This window comes from Chlamydotis macqueenii, chromosome Z (assembly GCF_036417535.1).
Source record: "Chlamydotis macqueenii isolate bChlMac1 chromosome Z, bChlMac1.mat, whole genome shotgun sequence".
In the NCBI taxonomy this organism is placed as follows: Eukaryota; Metazoa; Chordata; class Aves; order Otidiformes; family Otididae; genus Chlamydotis; species Chlamydotis macqueenii.
This window is the reverse complement of record NC_141593.1, coordinates 84,365,526-84,386,346: the sequence shown is the minus strand read 5'-3', so window position 1 is coordinate 84,386,346 and position 20,821 is coordinate 84,365,526. Positions and strand designations below refer to the sequence as shown.

The window sequence follows — 20,821 nt, the reverse complement described above, 5'->3', positions numbered from 1 at the left end:
TGATAGGTGAAACCCGAGGCAAATCTGGCACGCGAGACTGTGGTGACGACAGCGACGGTAAAAGCGTGGAAGCAGGGTGTACAAGTGCAGGTTGCAGGGGAACAGGAATACAGCACGGAGTTTTCTGCCCCGACCCGCGGCACGGAGTTCTCTGTGCTAATCCCTCCCCCCAACCAGTTTCTGGGGAGATGCCATTGTTACAGGGGGACACGCTTACAGGTTGAGGGTCTGGTAATGGAGATGCCGACGCCTCAGGCAAAGAAGAATTAGTAGACTCTGTTGAAACATTGTCGAGGGTTAGCATGATTTGTACCCAAGTGGCTAAGTTTTTGCAAGCTTGGCTGCAAAAAGCTGCTGCAGCGATTTTTTGAAGGCTTGTGCCCACTTTCTCCCAAGCCTCTATTTGAAAAGTCCCGTCTGCAGGAAATTGCGGATGATTTTCACGAATCCACTCTAATAAAGTCATTAACTGTGGGCTGGTAACAGTCCTGCCCTGCGTTTTCAGCATTTTTCCCATTACATCAATGCTTTGCATCTCATCTGAGGATATTTTCCCTCCCATGATTCCCAGTTGCTCACCTGTATGCAAGTGATGAGCGCGCTTTCTGATGTGTGGATCCTCAATCCCGGTTTCTGGATTCCGGCCTCTGGTTCAACTGGGCTATGCCACCAGTGCAGGCTTTGTTCAAGCCTCTTCAGAGTTTCCGTCCTTGTTCCTTTTGAAGTTTAAGTGCGTCCCTGTTTGGGCGCCATCTGTGGCATATTGGTGGGACAGAGTAACGGGCAAGACAGCAAGTGAGCCCAAAAGGCCAAAGTTTATTTTTACAGCAGTGTTTTATACTCTTTACCTGGATGCTCTTTGTCTACGATCTCTATTCCTATAGGGCAACTATTAGCACGATCTCTACCACCCCACTATTTGTCCAATTTGCTTCACGCTTTTGATTGACGTTGTAGCATTGTTCTTCATCACGTACTTCTTCACACCGTTGCTTCTCAGCATGTACTCTCGCTTTGCCCATTGTGCTCAGGTCCTGTTTGCTTTGATACATTCACCCCTATTCCCATCCGCATTACTCACTTTGCTGCATTTGCTTACATCGATACACTTGCTCATATTCCCATCCACTACAGTCTCCCACAAATGGATCACACCAAGTGGGACCCTCTGCAGTGTATTTGAACAAAAAGCCTTTACAGATTCAGCTTTCGAATACATGTGCATTACTATTCTATAGAATGATTGGTTCCAGTCTCCTCGCCCGGCCCGTCAATTCCTACGCGCACTCAGTCTTGTTACTCCCCCCATTTCTTTTAAATCAGTGGTAGGAATGAAGTAGAGGGTTGGTGAGTCAGTGGTCGCAGGGACTGATGCTGGCATGACCTTTTCCCTCATTTCTCCAGTAGCTGTGTCACCAAAATCGGGAATCAAACTCCTGAACAGCAATATAGCATTAAGAAGCAGCATTCTTTGTGGCAGCGCTGGATGCACGGGGGATCCTTCCACCCAGCATACATGCCGGTCTGAAAATCTGGACAGAATCTATTTAGTGATTTCATACATCATCATTAATAATTCCCTGAACACTAATACATAATCATCAGTTTTCCTGGAAACCATTGTAATATTCCCCACCCACTTGTGCATGCTCAGTCTTTTGAGTCAAGGGTCTTCTGGTGGTCTTGGGGGTTGTCAGAGTGGGCCCTCCTCAAATTCTCTGGCGGAACCCTTCCTTAAAATCTCCATCCGTGGTCTTGGGAAGGTCGCGTTTTCCTTGATTTTCTGGCTCCAAAGTGATGGCTCAGGGCCTATCTTCACAGCTGGGGTTTGAGGCCTGCCTTTGTTCTACCACTCTTCTTAATCACCCCAGACATGCTGGGCTAACTGCTAACAAACGAGATGTTGTAGCAGTTCTGAGACTCCGTGTTCCCTCTAAGGGCACATAGATTTCATACAAAATTTACCCTATGTGACTACAGTGAGCCAAAGGCTCACTGGGCTCTGTTTATTGTCGCGGAGCACCAATGAGGCCCTGCACGGCACAGCGGGTCCCTTCGCGCCAGCTGGCGCCAGGAGGGCACAGCGATGAGTCCCGCAGGGCCCTGTCCCAGCACCTGCCCCAGCACGGGGCTCGCCAGTGGCTTAAAGCCCAGGTTGTCCACGGGGATCCCAAAGGCTCTCAGCTTGGCCTCCAACGTGTGCAGCATGTCATTGTGTGCCTGCAAGAGAAGCGTCCCATGCTCAGCCTGATACCGAGCTCCAGCCCAGCACCTCCCTGCCTTGCCATGGACGCTCTGCACCTCCCTGCATGGAGAGGACCCCAAAATGCCTTCCTTTGCAGGGGAAACCGCAGCCTGGGCTGGCTCCTGCCCAGGCCATGAAGCAGCTCAGCCGGCCTGCTGGAAGTTCCCTTCCATCCACTTGGTGCAAGGCTTGGAGTAGAAATTCCCATTTCCACCCCACCAAGCCACAGCCAGCACCCACCAGGCCCCAGCCCTGACCTGCAGGGCTCAGGGAAGCTTCATCCCCTTCCCTCACCTTGCAGACTTGGGCTAGCTGCAGCTGCAGCTGCCTGATGGTGGTGTTCTTCGAACTGACCAAGTCCTGCAAAGGGAGATGGTGCATCAGGCAACAGCTACACGGCCCTGGGGACACGGCGGCTGTGAGCAGTGTGACAGAGTGCACAGAGGAGCTGCTGCGCAGCGGCCGAGCTGGCAGCAGGACTTAGCTTGCAGTACAGCCTGACAGGTGGCCACCGCTCTATGTCCTTCCAGCCAGAACTGCCAGGGACAGCCAGCCCCAGGCAGAGGTGAGGGACATGGATGAGTGACATGGCAGCTTCAGCCACGGAGGACGAGGGCTTGCATGGCTCAGGGTCAGCTTTCACCATAAGGCAGCCTCTGCCCTCCAAGGCCAGCCCTCACCGGGCCCCACACAGTACCTCCAGCTTGCTGGAGACCAAGAAGAGGGCATCCGGGTCGAGGTTGGAGGCTGCAAAGGCCTCACTGAGCTCCACATCCTTTTTCTCCACCATGCTGAGGAGCCCTTTCAGCTTGCGCTCTAGGAGCAAGTTCTTGAAGCCCGTCTTCTGCTGCACCTCTTCTGTGGCTTGGGTGAACTTCTGATAGAGCTCATCTCGCTCCGCCTGCACCTGCTCCCAAAGACAGCGTGCCTTCACACCCGGGCTGGCGGCAACCCCGGGCCAGCACCAGACAGGTCTGGTGGCTTGGCCCTGCCTGCTCCAGCCACGGCCTGGCCATTCCCCATGGCACCTGCAGCCCACAGGAAGGCAGGTGCTGGAGCACAGCTTCTCTCCCTCCCTCCCTTCATGGCTGGCACTCCCTCAGCACCCACACTTCTGCTCTCGCCTCCCCTCCAGGCCCGAGACACCTCTGACAGCAGAATGGCTGGATGGGCACTGGTTTACACTTCAGAGGGGGCCCCACAGCACACAAGGGTCTCTCCTCTCCTCGCAGCTGGCAGGAGTCCCTGGCTCACAGCTGGTTAAGAAGTGTCCTAATTAGGACACAATTTCTCCACCACAGCTTATTTTGGAATGCAATTAATATGTTGCTGCCTTCATGATGGATCGATAACAAGGCCTCAGACCAGTCTTCCTGTTCCTGAGGATTTCTGCTAATTACAAACAAGCTCTCTTCTTGCCTCCAGAGATTTATCTTCGCTGGGAGGGGGAGAGGCTGAGTCTGGGAGAACTCAGACAATGGGACTCATCCCGAGCCACTCCCGCATGGCAAACAAGGGAAGCAACCCCCAAATGCCAGCAGAAGGAGGGAGCGAGCTCCCACCGGGGGTGCTGACCCATGACAATCCCTCGCCACAGCTCTGCTCCAGAACTGCTGCTGCAGCCAGTGGCTCCCTGGCTGGGAGGGGACTACCTGAGCGTGCGCGATTGCTTAGCCAAGTACAAGGCCAGGCCTGTCTGCTGAGCTGAGTGGAAGATGCCAAAGCTGTGAGAAGCTTCACTGGAAGTAGCAGTTATCTCAGGGCTCTGGATCAGATCTTCTGAAAGCCCTTGGCTAAGCACAAACTCTCTGCTCAGTCCCCATGACCAGCCCTCTGCGGAGGGGCCAGGGTTTTGGAGAGGGAAGTGGGATGCCCAGACCCATCTGCAGCTCTCACCTTGCTGAACCTCTGCTCCAGGACCTCGTGTTCCCACTGAAGAGCCTTCAGTTCCTTCTGGGTGAGTTTCAGATGGGCTCTGATGTTCTGCGAGTGGGAAGGGGCAGTTAAAAAGCACAGGTTTCTCTGGGAGGTGTGGGGGACACGTTCGGGCAAGGCAGGAGAGTGACCAGCAAAGAGAAATGGGTGAGAAAAAAGAAGCAGTACCCGCACCAACACCCTTTCCTCTCTGCTGTGGAGGCGACTCTACTTTCTCGCTACCGGAGTGCCATTTGAGATCGTACAAGCACCCAGCGAAGCCCAAAGGAACTCGGAGGACTTTGCTCAGGGATCTGGCCAAGCCGAGTGGCAGAGGTCACTGCTGAGCGGCTGCCTCCAGGACAGAGCCAGGGCCACTGGGGAGAGGACAGGGCTGGCACTCACCCTCAGGGCCTCCTTGTCCTTGTCATAGTTGGCCAACTTCTTCTGCAGCTCAGACAGCTGCTCGCGGGCCTGCTGCAGGGGCTCCTTCAGCTGCTTGTTCTGGAGCAGCACACGTGCCTTCTCCTTTTCCAAGCGATTCCCTTTCTTCTTCATCTCCTCCATCTGCTCCTGTTCTTGGAAACACAAGTGCCAACTCCTGGGGGCTGCCCAGGTCCTCAGGGCTTCCCCAACCCTCCGGACACCCTCCTGCTGCTGGCCCAGCAAGACCCTGTGCTCAAGAGCTTCACTCCTGGAATGGTAGCAGACCCTCGGGAGAGTAGCAGCACCCACACGGCCGCCTGGGAACCGGCCAGACCTGGGTGAAATCCTCACAGGAGCGGTCCATTGCTGGAATGGTGACACTGCAGGCCAGGCAGGCTGAGGCAGGGGGGCAGGCAGTACCTTGAGCAAGTCTATGAGCGCCATGTTTTTGTCACGCATATCATTGTAGTAGTCCTTGATGTCACGGAAGGCTTTCTCGTGGTTCCTCATCAGCTCATCAATCTGGGTGTTCTTCCCCTCCTCCACTTTGTGGACCTCGGTCGTTCTACACAAGTCAAGCTCGTCCCGCAGCACTTCCATCTTGTTGGTGTACTTGGCCTTGATCTCTGGGGGAGCACACAGAGAGCTGAGTGAGGACCTCCTGGAGATCGCACGTAACATGCCCCAGTGCCATTAATAGGTGAGGTGCCAGAGTGGCGTGTGCCACTGTGGCATCACTGGAGTTCAAGACACTTGTTAGCAGTGTCACCACAGCTGCCACCAGTGTGCGGAGCAGCTACACTGGGACCACGGAGAGCAGAGCAACAGGCGCCCTGCCTGCACCCTCTGGAAACTTGGGGAAAACTGTCCAGAACTCGGGGAAAACAAGCCAGAACTGGAGGGAAACCCATCCCCCTTTCTGCTCGAGGCTCTGCCACGGAGCCCGGCAGCACAGCAGAGCTCGGAGAAGCCTCCCCTGGCACACTGACAAAGGGAGGTCACGCAGGAGCTACGCGCACGGACTCACCTTTCACCTGTCTCTCAAAGTTGTTGTGCAGCTGGGTGATCTCCTCCTCTTGTTTCTGTTAGGGAGAAGCTACATGTCAGAGACACATAATCAAATCCTCAGGCAGCTGCATCCTGAAGGATTCCCTCCTGCTCCCTGGGAAAGGCCCCTGCTGTGGTGCCAGTCCCACGTTATCTCTGCACACGGCAGCTCATGGGTTCTCCAGCAGCTCTCACAGCTCTCCGTTGCAGGAGGGGGATTTCGCAGGAGCTGGGAGCCCCAGGAAGCCCTTCTCCGCAGCCCCACCACCTCCCTCTGCAGCAGATGCACACGGCTCATACATGGCTCCGGCCCGGCCAGGGACCTACCAGGTGCATGTTTTTCAGTGCCTCCTCACTGGCCAGCTCCTGCTCCTTCAGCTCCATTTTCATGGAACGCATGTCCTTCCTCAGCTCCATCTCCTGGGCCCAGTGATCCTTCTGGGCCCGCTTCACGGACAGGGTGCCCTCCCCCTTCAGCTCGGTGAGGTTTTCTTGGTGTTCGTGCAACAAGTGCTTCACCTTCTGCTTGTAAACCTAAAGACAAGCTACAGACTGGGTGAGGGGCTTCTGCAGGAGACATGTGGACCTGGGATTTTTATCTGTGACGCGTCTGGGTTGCATCTCACCCAGCTTCTCCTCCTCTAGCCCTTCCCTCACCTCCTCAGAGCTGCCCAAGGCTCAGACAGAGCTTGGGGCACTCACAACATCTCCCAGCCTCCTGCCCTCCCACCTTCAGCTCCACTTGTTGCTGCTCCTCCGCCTCCTTCATCTCCCACTCCTTCTTCCGCAACTCTGCTTTCTGCTCCTCCAGCTGCCGGCGGGTCATCTCCCAGAAGCTGTGAAACTTGTCACGTTCCAGCTGGAAATAGTTGCGCTCTTCCCGTTCCCGGTCCAGCTCCTCCCGCAGACGCGCAACATGCTTCTCCAGCTGCAAAGCCAAGGGGAAGAGCCAGGGAGGGGAAAAAAGAGGCCTCAGACAGACACCTCCACAAGACACCCGTGGCAAGCCATGTCACAAACCTGGCAGGCCACAGTGGCCATCAATGGGATGGAGGCGCGCAGGAGAGAAGGGGACGGGCCCTGACACAGGGACATCTGGGGACTGTGGGGGTTGCCCAGGGCCTGACAGAACCCATCAGCCCCTGGAAAAGGAGTAACACCATTCCCAGGTGCCTAAATACTACTGATTTGTAGAATCAAATCATAGAATCGTTTAGGTTGGAAAAGACCTTGAATATCACTGAGTCCAACCGTTATCTCAACACTGCCAAGCCCACCACCAATCCATGTCCCTAAGCAGCACATCTGTGTGCCTTTTAAATATCTCTGGGGGTGGTGACTCCACTGCTTCTCTGGGCAGCCTGTTCCAATGCTTGAGAACCCTTTGGGTGAAGGTGGTTTCCTCTCACCCTACCACTTCTTACTTGGGAGAAGAGACCCACAACCTCTCTGCTCCAACCTCCTTTCGGGTAGTTGTAGAGAGCACTAAGATCTCCCCTCAGCCTCCTTTTCTCCAGCACAGGACTCGGGCTCCAGACCCTTCACCAGCATCGTTGCTCTCCTTTGGGTGTGCTCCAGCACCTCAATGTTTTTCTTTCAGTGAGGGGCCCAAAAGTGAACACAGCACTGGAGGTGCGGCCTCACCAGTGCTGACTACAGGGGACGATCACTGCCCTAATTATCCTGGCTACTCTCTGAGACAATCCAGGATGCTGTAGGCCTTCTTGGCCACCTGGGCATGCTGCTTGCTCTGAGATGTGCAAGATCTTTCCCAAGGAGCAAGGTCCCCAGCCCAGGGCCATCTGCTCCTCTGTTGGTAGGACACTGGGCAAAACAAGGGGACTTGGAGCAACTGAGGGCGCCGCGAGCAAGAGCACAGCAGGCTGCCATCACAGAGCTCCCAGCTGAGCCATCAGCTGGCTGAGCAGGCTGCCGGAGTTATGGAGTCGGGGAGAAGACAGGGAGGGCACAGGGCTGGAGAGCAGAGTGGGCCGGACCAGCAGAAGGGAGGATGGGACGAGGGGGCTGCTCCTTCCAGGACCAGTGAGAATCCCTCACCAGCACAGCTGGCCATCAGGCAGGGAAATGATCCTCAGCTGCTTGTCTCTGTCACCCTCCGCCACCTGTCATTGCCGGAGCCAGGTGCTGAGCTGGGCTTCCTAAGCGGGACTGGTGTGGAAGATGAGGGCTCTCTCACCTGCTCCTTGCTCATCTCCTGCGGGGACAAAGCATCCACCACTGCTGGAGTTTTGCTTTCTTCCCCTTTTTTCCCGCCTTTCTTTTTGGGTGCCTAAGGAGAGAAAGCAAAACACACGAGGTGTGTGCATGGCTCAGGTGCTGGGAAGAAACTGTGCTGCTCAGAGCTCCCACAGCAGCCCAGGCCACCAGGACATTTCCCTGCTCTCATGGCTGGGACAGGGTGAGGAGGGGGACAGGGAGCCAGGGTCCGTGGAAGGGGCCTGGAAGCCCCTGACAGCCTCCAGCACAGCCACGGCTCATACCCAGCCACTGCTGGCCCAAAGCGAAGCCCAGAATGCCCGTACCCAAAAGAAGGGCTCGGGAGCAGCATCACAGGCCTGGGCATGGCGCTGAGGGGCTCCCTCCCCAGGGCTGGGCCCAGGACAAGCTCAGGCCCTGCTCTCACCATGGCTGCTGCCACTCACACTGTGGTCTCCAAGGCAATGGGAACGCGCATCTGGAGAGAGGTGTGAGGTGGTCGGACACGCCCGTTAGCAACGTGGGGCTGCACCTTGGCAACGGGGGTGGGGCCTAGTCCAGGCCCTGAACCAGGTCGCCACGCCAACAAAGGCAACAAGTGGTGCCGAAACCCGGGAAGTCGCCTGGACGGGTGAACGGCGGCCGGAGCGGCAGGACCAGCCCGGCGGGGAGGACGCTCCCGGACCAACAAGGAGGATGGAAGCCCTTGTGAAGGTCGTATCACAATTACATAAGCAGTGGGGTATTGATTGTAAGCCCAAAGATTTTACTGTCGCAGTTGCGAGGCTTTTACAAATTGGGGTCATTGACCAGCCGGTGGATATTCTCCACCCTGAAGTGTGGGATAAATGCACTAAAGCATTAGCCGAGGAGACGATGTCCTCGGGTAGCGGGAAAAACCTTAAGTCGTGGGGGAAAGTCGTACAGGCCCTGCAGAAGGCCTTACAAGAGCAGGAAACCTGGAGGGCGGCAAGGGACTGTTTGTTAGTCACTCCGAAATTGGGAGTCGGGGCAGCTACGCAGACTCCGCACCCCCCAAACGGCGGTGATTCCACGGAGTCCAAAAACTTACAAGAGGGCGACACGCCCCCTCTACCCCTGAACCCCTCGCCCCCTCAGTCCCCAAACCCTGACCCGATTACGGAGGCACAGAAGCGCGCACTGTCCTTCTGGGGTGGGTTAACTGAGGAAGCCAGGGGCGCTGAAGCCCGGGCGAGACCACCACCTTATGCGCCTCATAATGGCGCCGAACCCCGGGGGGAGGGCGGGGCGAAGATGTCCCCGGTGGGAACAAAGAAGAAGCGCTCGAGCTAAGAAGCGCACACAAAGGTGAAGGGCAGGAGGACAAGAAGGAGAAGAGTGGTGGGGGCGACCGGGGAGGGGAGGGGAGTGTGAGTGAAGCGCCGACAGCCAATCAGAGCGGCCCGCCGAGCAGAAGGCGGGGCGAACCAAAACGGAGGGACAAGCCAAGGGGGAGGGAACGGCCCGCCCACCAAGGAAGTAGGCGGCGCCCAACAAACAGGCATCAGAACCCGGAAGTAACCAGTCAGTCGAGTTCCGACTCCGGAACAGCCGCGAGCTGGGGCGAGCGGCTCGTAACCGATTCAGACTCAGAGGAGGAGGACACGAGGGTAAATAAAATTAAAAGCAAAAATATCCCCAGCCAAAATAAAAAGGAATCGCGAGGGGAAGGAGTTCCTCTCACGGATTGGAGGGAAATAAAGATTGCCTGTGCGGATTGGGTCCCAACAGCCACGCTGGCGTTCCCGGTCCGGGTGGCAGACGGGGGACAAAGGGTTTACTCGCCACACCGTGGTTAACCACCCTGGTATCTACCCTGGGAGGGCCAGTCACAATGATCGTGTTAGCATTGGTCTTCGGACCCTGTATATTAAACAGACTCGTGTCGTTTGTCAAGAGCCGATTAGAGACGGTTAACGTCATGTTAGTGGAACGCATGGAACACCGACAATTGCTTTAAGGTTCTGTTTGTTTAGAATTATCCCTAATCGTTCCCCATTTACCATCCGCCCAGCGTGCCTTACACTCGCTATCGCGAGATGATTACACAGTATTTTCACTCAGGTTTACTAACAGTATTAGGCTTGCCTTCGCTTTTACGCCTACTCACAAAGTGCCGTTAATCGATCTTTTTAAGGTAACAACTATTTTAAGATATATATATTCTTTACGATTGCTGTAAAACGTAGAACAAGAACAGAATATTTGAACTAACTTAACTATACGTTTAGTATGTTTTTATCCGAGATCACGGTGTACGTATTCTTGAACTGGATCCAAAGTGCGTCTTTGTAGTTGCGGTACGAATTTATTGTGTTCTGTCATTGTAGATTTCTTTGTTCCCTTGTAGTGGGACCCCGATGGCCCTGAATGGTATCCTTTACACCGCGATACCTCTTGTAAACCTGTGTTTGTTCCAGAGTGCAAGTAAGTGCTGCAATGAAAAGTTGTGAGCAGTGTTTAGCTGGAATTTCGAGTGTTCTAGGTGAGTAAAGAGAGGGTTGTGTATGTGTACGCTGGAAAGAGGAAGTCGGGCTGAGGGAAGAGAGGAAGTAGTCGCCCAGTCGGATTCTGGGGGAGTGGCAGCACCCCTCAAACTCTGGGGAAGGGGTGGTACAGCAACTGAGTTGCTGGACACGGAGTAAAGACAGGATCAGAGAATGAATCAGTAAATATGGGAGGAGGTCAGAGTGGAGGAACATTAAAGAAAAGCCCTTTAGGTTGTGTACTTGCTCACTGGAAAGATATCGTTGGGACTGGACGTACGGAAAGTAAGAAGACCTCTACCCAGCAGTGGCGGATCCATACGCCCTGCTGACTGTGATGACACCTGAACCACTTTGGCTTGCTGCTCCGGATTTGAAAGGACGCTTTTTTTCTTTTGCCTCCATCTCCATGAGGCCAGTCAAAATCGTTTGCATTCGAATGGGAAAAGACTGTGATATTTTGATCAATTTAATTACGCATAGGGAGGGGGGAAATGTGGGTAGCTAGGGTCTGGCGACCGGAAGATATCGCGCTGTACGGAAAGATAGGGTCTCTCTCCTGATGACCAATAGCGGTCAGTTTGTGATGCAAGCAGACGGAAATAACGTTGTAAACCTAAGCTATATAAGGTCGTGTTACCCCTCAATAAACGCCATTTGCCATCCACCACACTGGTGTCAGCGAGCTGATGGACCGAGCGGCCTGGGGTTGGTCGCCGTGCCGTTCCTGAACCAGGTCGCCACGCCAACAAAGGCAACAGGAGGTAGTAGAGAAAATGTTAAGCCCGGGAAGAGGGAGGGGTGGGGGGAGGTTATCTTGTTCCCTGTCTCATTCTCCTGCTAGTTTTAGAAATAAATGAGTGTTTTTCCCCAAGTCGAGTCTGTTTTGCCCGTAACGGTAACTTTAAGGATTTCTCCCTGTCCTTATCTCAAACCTCGAGCTGTTTTTCCTTATATTATCTCTCCCTATTCTCTCGGAGGGTGGGGGGAATGAGAGAGAGACTGCGTAGTCTGGTCCCGATCGGGGCTGAACTACTACACAGCCAAAGAGGGATTATGGTTTTTCATAGGTTGCAGTACATGCTTACAATCATTGTTAGCATTTTCAACAGCCAGTTGTAATAGCAACATCCCTCTTGCATCATCATTGTCGAACTGCTGCTCGAAAGTAGCTTGCAGACGATCTATGAAATCTGCATATGGCTCATTAGCTCCTTGCAGCACCTTAACAAAAGATTGAGGTCCTTCGCCTTTTGATGCTGGGATTTTTCTCACTGCCCTAAGAGCAATATGTCTAATTTGAGCATACGCTTCTCTCGGGAACTGTGCCTGCAGGAGCGAGTTACTATAAGCATTTTCTCCTGCCAGTTGTTCATATCCTATTGGAATCTGTTGATTTAAATTTTGTAATACTTTGCACAGTACATCCTTCTTTAAAATCATGGACTGTGTAGGTGTTAACACCATTTTCATTAACAATTTCCAATCATGTGGATCCAGAGTATACGACTCTGCTTTTGCCTCAAGTAAGGGTGTAGTAAAAGAAGAATGTATCCCTCCCTTCTTTACTGTCCGTCGCAGCTCCTTTATAGCATCATAACTGAGAGGCTGCGAAACCAGCTGCTGATTAGCTTGATACATAACTGGACAGGCTAAAACAGTTTGCCAGTCACCATTCTGCATTGCCTCTTTTTTACGCTCTTCCCAGATACCACACATTTCAACATTCACAGCTGCATGACTAACATTCACATTTCACGGAGGAGGGAACAGATCAGGTTTCTTTTCAAAGTCTTTTGAACCCACATTAAATACATCTACCTCCAGAGAGGTTTCGTTATTAGCAAGCGCAGTATCAGGAAAAGAATTGATAGGTGAAACCCGAGGCAAATCTGGCACGCGAGACTGTGGTGACGACAGCGACGGTAAAAGCGTGGAAGCAGGGTGTACAAGTGCAGGTTGCAGGGGAACAGGAATACAGCACGGAGTTTTCTGCCCCGACCCGCGGCACGGAGTTCTCTGTGCTAATCCCTCCCCCCAACCAGTTTCTGGGGAGATGCCATTGTTACAGGGGGACACGCTTACAGGTTGAGGGTCTGGTAATGGAGATGCCGACGCCTCAGGCAAAGAAGAATTAGTAGACTCTGTTGAAACATTATCGAGGGTTAGCATGATTTGTACCCAAGTGGCTAAGTTTTTGCAAGCTTGGCTGCAAAAAGCTGCTGCAGCGATTTTTTGAAGGCTTGTGCCCACTTTCTCCCAAGCCTCTATTTGAAAAGTCCCGTCTGCAGGAAATTGCGGATGATTTTCACGAATCCACTCTAATAAAGTCATTAACTGTGGGCTGGTAACAGTCCTGCCCTGCGTTTTCAGCATTTTTCCCATTACATCAATGCTTTGCATCTCATCTGAGGATATTTTCCCTCCCATGATTCCCAGTTGCTCACCTGTATGCAAGTGATGAGCGCGCTTTCTGATGTGTGGATCCTCAATCCCGGTTTCTGGATTCCGGCCTCTGGTTCAACTGGGCTATGCCACCAGTGCAGGCTTTGTTCAAGCCTCTTCAGAGTTTCCGTCCTTGTTCCTTTTGAAGTTTAAGTGCGTCCCTGTTTGGGCGCCATCTGTGGCATATTGGTGGGACAGAGTAACGGGCAAGACAGCAAGTGAGCCCAAAAGGCCAAAGTTTATTTTTACAGCAGTGTTTTATACTCTTTACCTGGATGCTCTTTGTCTACGATCTCTATTCCTATAGGGCAACTATTAGCACGATCTCTACCACCCCACTATTTGTCCAATTTGCTTCACGCTTTTGATTGACGTTGTAGCATTGTTCTTCATCACGTACTTCTTCACACCGTTGCTTCTCAGCATGTACTCTCGCTTTGCCCATTGTGCTCAGGTCCTGTTTGCTTTGATACATTCACCCCTATTCCCATCCGCATTACTCACTTTGCTGCATTTGCTTACATCGATACACTTGCTCATATTCCCATCCACTACAGTCTCCCACAAATGGATCACACCAAGTGGGACCCTCTGCAGTGTATTTGAACAAAAAGCCTTTACAGATTCAGCTTTCGAATACATGTGCATTACTATTCTATAGAATGATTGGTTCCAGTCTCCTCGCCCGGCCCGTCAATTCCTACGCGCACTCAGTCCTGTTACTCCCCCCATTTCTTTTAAATCAGTGGTAGGAATGAAGTAGAGGGTTGGTGAGTCAGTGGTCGCAGGGACTGATGCTGGCATGACCTTTTCCCTCATTTCTCCAGTAGCTGTGTCACCAAAATCGGGAATCAAACTCCTGAACAGCAATATAGCATTAAGAAGCAGCATTCTTTGTGGCAGCGCTGGATGCACGGGGGATCCTTCCACCCAGCATACATGCCGGTCTGAAAATCTGGACAGAATCTATTTAGTGATTTCATACATCATCATTAATAATTCCCTGAACACTAATACATAATCATCAGTTTTCCTGGAAACCATTGTAATATTCCCCACCCACTTGTGCATGCTCAGTCTTTTGAGTCAAGGGTCTTCTGGTGGTCTTGGGGGTTGTCAGAGTGGGCCCTCCTCAAATTCTCTGGCGGAACCCTTCCTTAAAATCTCCATCCGTGGTCTTGGGAACAGGTCGCGTTTTCCTTGATTTTCTGGCTCCAAAGTGATGGCTCAGGGCCTATCTTCACAGCTGGGGTTTGAGGCCTGCCTTTGTTCTACCACTCTTCTTAATCACCCCAGACATGCTGGGCTAACTGCTAACAAACAAGATGTTGTAGCAGTTCTGAGACTCCGTGTTCCCTCTAAGGGCACATAGATTTCATACAAAATTTACCCTATGTGACTACAGTGAGCCAAAGGCTCACTGGGCTCTGTTTATTGTCGCGGAGCACCAATGAGGCCCTGCACGGCACAGCGGGTCCCTTCGCGCCAGCTGGCGCCAGGAGGGCACAGCGATGAGTCCCGCAGGGCCCTGTCCCAGCACCTGCCCCAGCACGGGGCTCGCCAGTGGCTTAAAGCCCAGGTTGTCCACGGGGATCCCAAAGGCTCTCAGCTTGGCCTCCAACGTGTGCAGCATGTCATTGTGTGCCTGCAAGAGAAGCGTCCCATGCTCAGCCTGATACCGAGCTCCAGCCCAGCACCTCCCTGCCTTGCCATGGACGCTCTGCACCTCCCTGCATGGAGAGGACCCCAAAATGCCTTCCTTTGCAGGGGAAACCGCAGCCTGGGCTGGCTCCTGCCCAGGCCATGAAGCAGCTCAGCCGGCCTGCTGGAAGTTCCCTTCCATCCACTTGGTGCAAGGCTTGGAGTAGAAATTCCCATTTCCACCCCACCAAGCCACAGCCAGCACCCACCAGGCCCCAGCCCTGACCTGCAGGGCTCAGGGAAGCTTCATCCCCTTCCCTCACCTTGCAGACTTGGGCTAGCTGCAGCTGCAGCTGCCTGATGGTGGTGTTCTTCGAACTGACCAAGTCCTGCAAAGGGAGATGGTGCATCAGGCAACAGCTACACGGCCCTGGGGACACGGCGGCTGTGAGCAGTGTGACAGAGTGCACAGAGGAGCTGCTGCGCAGCGGCCGAGCTGGCAGCAGGACTTAGCTTGCAGTACAGCCTGACAGGTGGCCACCGCTCTATGTCCTTCCAGCCAGAACTGCCAGGGACAGCCAGCCCCAGGCAGAGGTGAGGGACATGGATGAGTGACATGGCAGCTTCAGCCACGGAGGACGAGGGCTTGCATGGCTCAGGGTCAGCTTTCACCATAAGGCAGCCTCTGCCCTCCAAGGCCAGCCCTCACCGGGCCCCACACAGTACCTCCAGCTTGCTGGAGACCAAGAAGAGGGCATCCGGGTCGAGGTTGGAGGCTGCAAAGGCCTCACTGAGCTCCACATCCTTTTTCTCCACCATGCTGAGGAGCCCTTTCAGCTTGCGCTCTAGGAGCAAGTTCTTGAAGCCCGTCTTCTGCTGCACCTCTTCTGTGGCTTGGGTGAACTTCTGATAGAGCTCATCTCGCTCCGCCTGCACCTGCTCCCAAAGACAGCGTGCCTTCACACCCGGGCTGGCGGCAACCCCGGGCCAGCACCAGACAGGTCTGGTGGCTTGGCCCTGCCTGCTCCAGCCACGGCCTGGCCATTCCCCATGGCACCTGCAGCCCACAGGAAGGCAGGTGCTGGAGCACAGCTTCTCTCCCTCCCTCCCTTCATGGCTGGCACTCCCTCAGCACCCACACTTCTGCTCTCGCCTCCCCTCCAGGCCCGAGACACCTCTGACAGCAGAATGGCTGGATGGGCACTGGTTTACACTTCAGAGGGGGCCCCACAGCACACAAGGGTCTCTCCTCTCCTCGCAGCTGGCAGGAGTCCCTGGCTCACAGCTGGTTAAGAAGTGTCCTAATTAGGACACAATTTCTCCACCACAGCTTATTTTGGAATGCAATTAATATGTTGCTGCCTTCATGATGGATCGATAACAAGGCCTCAGACCAGTCTTCCTGTTCCTGAGGATTTCTGCTAATTACAAACAAGCTCTCTTCTTGCCTCCAGAGATTTATCTTCGCTGGGAGGGGGAGAGGCTGAGTCTGGGAGAACTCAGACAATGGGACTCATCCCGAGCCACTCCCGCATGGCAAACAAGGGAAGCAACCCCCAAATGCCAGCAGAAGGAGGGAGCGAGCTCCCACCGGGGGTGCTGACCCATGACAATCCCTCGCCACAGCTCTGCTCCAGAACTGCTGCTGCAGCCAGTGGCTCCCTGGCTGGGAGGGGACTACCTGAGCGTGCGCGATTGCTTAGCCAAGTACAAGGCCAGGCCTGTCTGCTGAGCTGAGTGGAAGATGCCAAAGCTGTGAGAAGCTTCACTGGAAGTAGCAGTTATCTCAGGGCTCTGGATCAGATCTTCTGAAAGCCCTTGGCTAAGCACAAACTCTCTGCTCAGTCCCCATGACCAGCCCTCTGCGGAGGGGCCAGGGTTTTGGAGAGGGAAGTGGGATGCCCAGACCCATCTGCAGCTCTCACCTTGCTGAACCTCTGCTCCAGGACCTCGTGTTCCCACTGAAGAGCCTTCAGTTCCTTCTGGGTGAGTTTCAGATGGGCTCTGATGTTCTGCGAGTGGGAAGGGGCAGTTAAAAAGCACAGGTTTCTCTGGGAGGTGTGGGGGACACGTTCGGGCAAGGCAGGAGAGTGACCAGCAAAGAGAAATGGGTGAGAAAAAAGAAGCAGTACCCGCACCAACACCCTTTCCTCTCTGCTGTGGAGGCGACTCTACTTTCTCGCTACCGGAGTGCCATTTGAGATCGTACAAGCACCCAGCGAAGCCCAAAGGAACTCGGAGGACTTTGCTCAGGGATCTGGCCAAGCCGAGTGGCAGAGGTCACTGCTGAGCGGCTGCCTCCAGGACAGAGCCAGGGCCACTGGGGAGAGGACAGGGCTGGCACTCACCCTCAGGGCCTCCTTGTCCTTGTCATAGTTGGCCAACTTCTTCTGCAGCTCAGACAGCTGCTCGCGGGCCTGCTGCAGGGGCTCCTTCAGCTGCTTGTTCTGGAGCAGCACACGTGCCTTCTCCTTTTCCAAGCGATTCCCTTTCTTCTTCATCTCCTCCATCTGCTCCTGTTCTTGGAAACACAAGTGCCAACTCCTGGGGGCTGCCCAGGTCCTCAGGGCTTCCCCAACCCTCCGGACACCCTCCTGCTGCTGGCCCAGCAAGACCCTGTGCTCAAGAGCTTCACTCCTGGAATGGTAGCAGACCCTCGGGAGAGTAGCAGCACCCACACGGCCGCCTGGGAACCGGCCAGACCTGGGTGAAATCCTCACAGGAGCGGTCCATTGCTGGAATGGTGACACTGCAGGCCAGGCAGGCTGAGGCAGGGGGGCAGGCAGTACCTTGAGCAAGTCTATGAGCGCCATGTTTTTGTCACGCATATCATTGTAGTAGTCCTTGATGTCACGGAAGGCTTTCTCGTGGTTCCTCATCAGCTCATCAATCTGGGTGTTCTTCCCCTCCTCCACTTTGTGGACCTCGGTCGTTCTACACAAGTCAAGCTCGTCCCGCAGCACTTCCATCTTGTTGGTGTACTTGGCCTTGATCTCTGGGGGAGCACACAGAGAGCTGAGTGAGGACCTCCTGGAGATCGCACGTAACATGCCCCAGTGCCATTAATAGGTGAGGTGCCAGAGTGGCGTGTGCCACTGTGGCATCACTGGAGTTCAAGACACTTGTTAGCAGTGTCACCACAGCTGCCACCAGTGTGCGGAGCAGCTACACTGGGACCACGGAGAGCAGAGCAACAGGCGCCCTGCCTGCACCCTCTGGAAACTTGGGGAAAACAAGCCAGAACTGGAGGGAAACCCATCCCCCTTTCTGCTCGAGGCTCTGCCACGGAGCCCGGCAGCACAGCAGAGCTCGGAGAAGCCTCCCCTGGCACACTGACAAAGGGAGGTCACGCAGGAGCTACGCGCACGGACTCACCTTTCACCTGTCTCTCAAAGTTGTTGTGCAGCTGGGTGATCTCCTCCTCTTGTTTCTGTTAGGGAGAAGCTACATGTCAGAGACACATAATCAAATCCTCAGGCAGCTGCATCCTGAAGGATTCCCTCCTGCTCCCTGGGAAAGGCCCCTGCTGTGGTGCCAGTCCCACGTTATCTCTGCACACGGCAGCTCATGGGTTCTCCAGCAGCTCTCACAGCTCTCCGTTGCAGGAGGGGGATTTCGCAGGAGCTGGGAGCCCCAGGAAGCCCTTCTCCGCAGCCCCACCACCTCCCTCTGCAGCAGATGCACACGGCTCATACATGGCTCCAGCCCGGCCAGGGACCTACCAGGTGCATGTTTTTCAGTGCCTCCTCACTGGCCAGCTCCTGCTCCTTCAGCTCCATTTTCATGGAACGCATGTCCTTCCTCAGCTCCATCTCCTGGGCCCAGTGATCCTTCTGGGCCCGCTTCACGGACAGGGTGCCCTCCCCCTTCAGCTCGGTGAGGTTTTCTTGGTGTTCGTGCAACAAGTGCTTCACCTTCTGCTTGTAAACCTAAAGACAAGCTACAGACTGGGTGAGGGGCTTCTGCAGGAGACATGTGGACCTGGGATTTTTATCTGTGACGCGTCTGGGTTGCATCTCACCCAGCTTCTCCTCCTCTAGCCCTTCCCTCACCTCCTCAGAGCTGCCCAAGGCTCAGACAGAGCTTGGGGCACTCACAACATCTCCCAGCCTCCTGCCCTCCCACCTTCAGCTCCACTTGTTGCTGCTCCTCCGCCTCCTTCATCTCCCACTCCTTCTTCCGCAACTCTGCTTTCTGCTCCTCCAGCTGCCGGCGGGTCATCTCCCAGAAGCTGTGAAACTTGTCACGTTCCAGCTGGAAATAGTTGCGCTCTTCCCGTTCCCGGTCCAGCTCCTCCCGCAGACGCGCAACATGCTTCTCCAGCTGCAAAGCCAAGGGGAAGAGCCAGGGAGGGGAAAAAAGAGGCCTCAGACAGACACCTCCACAAGACACCCGTGGCAAGCCATGTCACAAACCTGGCAGACCACAGTGGCCATCAATGGGATGGAGGCGCGCAGGAGAGAAGGGGACGGGCCCTGACACAGGGACATCTGGGGACTGTGGGGGTTGCCCAGGGCCTGACAGAACCCATCAGCCCCTGGAAAAGGAGTAACACCATTCCCAGGTGCCTAAATACTACTGATTTGTAGAATCAAATCATAGAATCGTTTAGGTTGGAAAAGACCTTGAATATCACTGAGTCCAACCGTTATCTCAACACTGCCAAGGCCACCACCAATCCATGTCCCTAAGCAGCACATCTGCGTGCCTTTTAAATATCTCTGGGGGTGGTGACTCCACTGCTTCTCTGGGCAGCCTGTTCCAATGCTTGAGAACCCTTTGGGTGAAGGTGGTTTCCTCTCACCCTACCACTTCTTACTTGGGAGAAGAGACCCACAACCTCTCTGCTCCAACCTCCTTTCGGGTAGTTGTAGAGAGCACTAAGATCTCCCCTCAGCCTCCTTTTCTCCAGCACAGGACTCGGGCTCCAGACCCTTCACCAGCGTCGTTGCTCTCCTTTGGGTGTGCTCCAGCACCTCAATGTTTTTCTTTCAGTGAGGGGCCCAAAAGTGAACACAGCACTGGAGGTGCGGCCTCACCAGTGCTGACTACAGGGGACGATCACTGCCCTAATTATCCTGGCTACTCTCTGAGACAATCCAGGATGCTGTAGGCCTTCTTGGCCACCTGGGCATGCTGCTTGCTCTGAGATGTGCAAGATCTTTCCCAAGGAGCAAGGTCCCCAGCCCAGGGCCATCTGCTCCTCTGTTGGTAGGACACTGGGCAAAACAAGGGGACTTGGAGCAACTGAGGGTGCCGCGAGCAAGAGCACAGCAGGCTGCCATCACAGAGCTCCCAGCTGAGCCATCAGCTGGCTGAGCAGGCTGCCGGAGTTATGGAGTCGGGGAGAAGACAGGGAGGGCACAGGGCTGGAGAGCAGAGTGGGCCGGACCAGCAGAAGGGAGGATGGGACGAGGGGGCTGCTCCTTCCAGGACCAGTGAGAATCCCTCACCAGCACAGCTGGCCATCAGGCAGGGAAATGATCCTCAGCTGCTTGTCTCTGTCACCCTCCGCCACCTGTCATTGCCGGAGCCAGGTGCTGAGCTGGGCTTCCTAAGCGGGACTGGTGTGGAAGATGAGGGCTCTCTCACCTGCTCCTTGCTCATCTCCTGCGGGGACAAAGCATCCACCACTGCTGGAGTTTTGCTTTCTTCCCCTTTTTTCCCGCCTTTCTTTTTGGGTGCCTAAGGAGAGAAAGCAAAACACACGAGGTGTGTGCATGGCTCAGGTGCTGGGAAGAAACTGTGCTGCTCAGAGCTCCCACAGCAGCCCAGGCCACCAGGACATTTCCCTGCTCTCATGGCTGGGACAGGGTGAGGAGGGGGACAGGGAGCCAGGGTCCGTGGAAGGGGCCTGGAAGCCCCTGACAGCCTCCAGCACAGCCACGGCTCATACCCAGCCACTGCTGGCCCAAAGCGAAGCCCAGAATGCCCGTACCCAAAAGAAGGGCTCGGGAGCAGCATCACAGGCCTGGGCATGGCGCTGAGGGGCTCCCTCCCCAGGGCTGGGCCCAGGACAAGCTCAGGCCCTGCTCTCACCATGGCTGCTGCCACTCACACTGTGGTCTCCAAGGCAATGGGAACGCGCATCTGGAGAGAGGTGTGAGGTGGTCGGACACGCCCGTTAGCAACGTGGGGCTGCACCGTGGCAACGGGGGTGGGGCCTAGTCCAGGCCCTGAACCAGGTCGCCACGCCAACAAAGGCAACAAGTGGTGCCGAAACCCGGGAAGTCGCCTGGACGGGTGAACGGCGGCCGGAGCGGCAGGACCAGCCCGGCGGGGAGGACGCTCCCGGACCAACAAGGAGGATGGAAGCCCTTGTGAAGGTCGTATCACAATTACATAAGCAGTGGGGTATTGATTGTAAGCCCAAAGATTT

The 20,821-nt window shown here is 54.9% G+C and overlaps 2 protein-coding genes across 2 annotated transcripts; both read right to left on the bottom strand.

Annotated features, from left to right (window-relative positions):
* Positions 1 to 1,881: 1,881 nt before the first annotated feature.
* LOC147596498 (dynein regulatory complex subunit 4-like) lies at positions 1,882 to 7,916 on the bottom strand. The gene is made up of 11 exons (XM_086771453.1): positions 7,830 to 7,916; positions 6,363 to 6,560; positions 5,960 to 6,166; positions 5,613 to 5,667; positions 5,006 to 5,211; positions 4,565 to 4,732; positions 4,142 to 4,228; positions 2,943 to 3,152; positions 2,540 to 2,605; positions 2,045 to 2,220; positions 1,882 to 1,933 (listed from the first exon to the last, which is right to left on the bottom strand). The coding sequence occupies exons 1-11, from the start codon at positions 7,842 to 7,844 to the stop codon at positions 1,882 to 1,884; spliced, it is 1,440 nt and encodes a 479-aa protein (XP_086627579.1). The 5' UTR covers positions 7,845 to 7,916.
* A 6,191-nt stretch (positions 7,917 to 14,107) lies between these two features.
* LOC147596497 (dynein regulatory complex subunit 4-like) lies at positions 14,108 to 20,121 on the bottom strand. The gene is made up of 11 exons (XM_086771452.1): positions 20,035 to 20,121; positions 18,568 to 18,765; positions 18,165 to 18,371; positions 17,818 to 17,872; positions 17,232 to 17,437; positions 16,791 to 16,958; positions 16,368 to 16,454; positions 15,169 to 15,378; positions 14,766 to 14,831; positions 14,271 to 14,446; positions 14,108 to 14,159 (listed from the first exon to the last, which is right to left on the bottom strand). The coding sequence occupies exons 1-11, from the start codon at positions 20,047 to 20,049 to the stop codon at positions 14,108 to 14,110; spliced, it is 1,440 nt and encodes a 479-aa protein (XP_086627578.1). The 5' UTR covers positions 20,050 to 20,121.
* Positions 20,122 to 20,821: the final 700 nt, after the last annotated feature.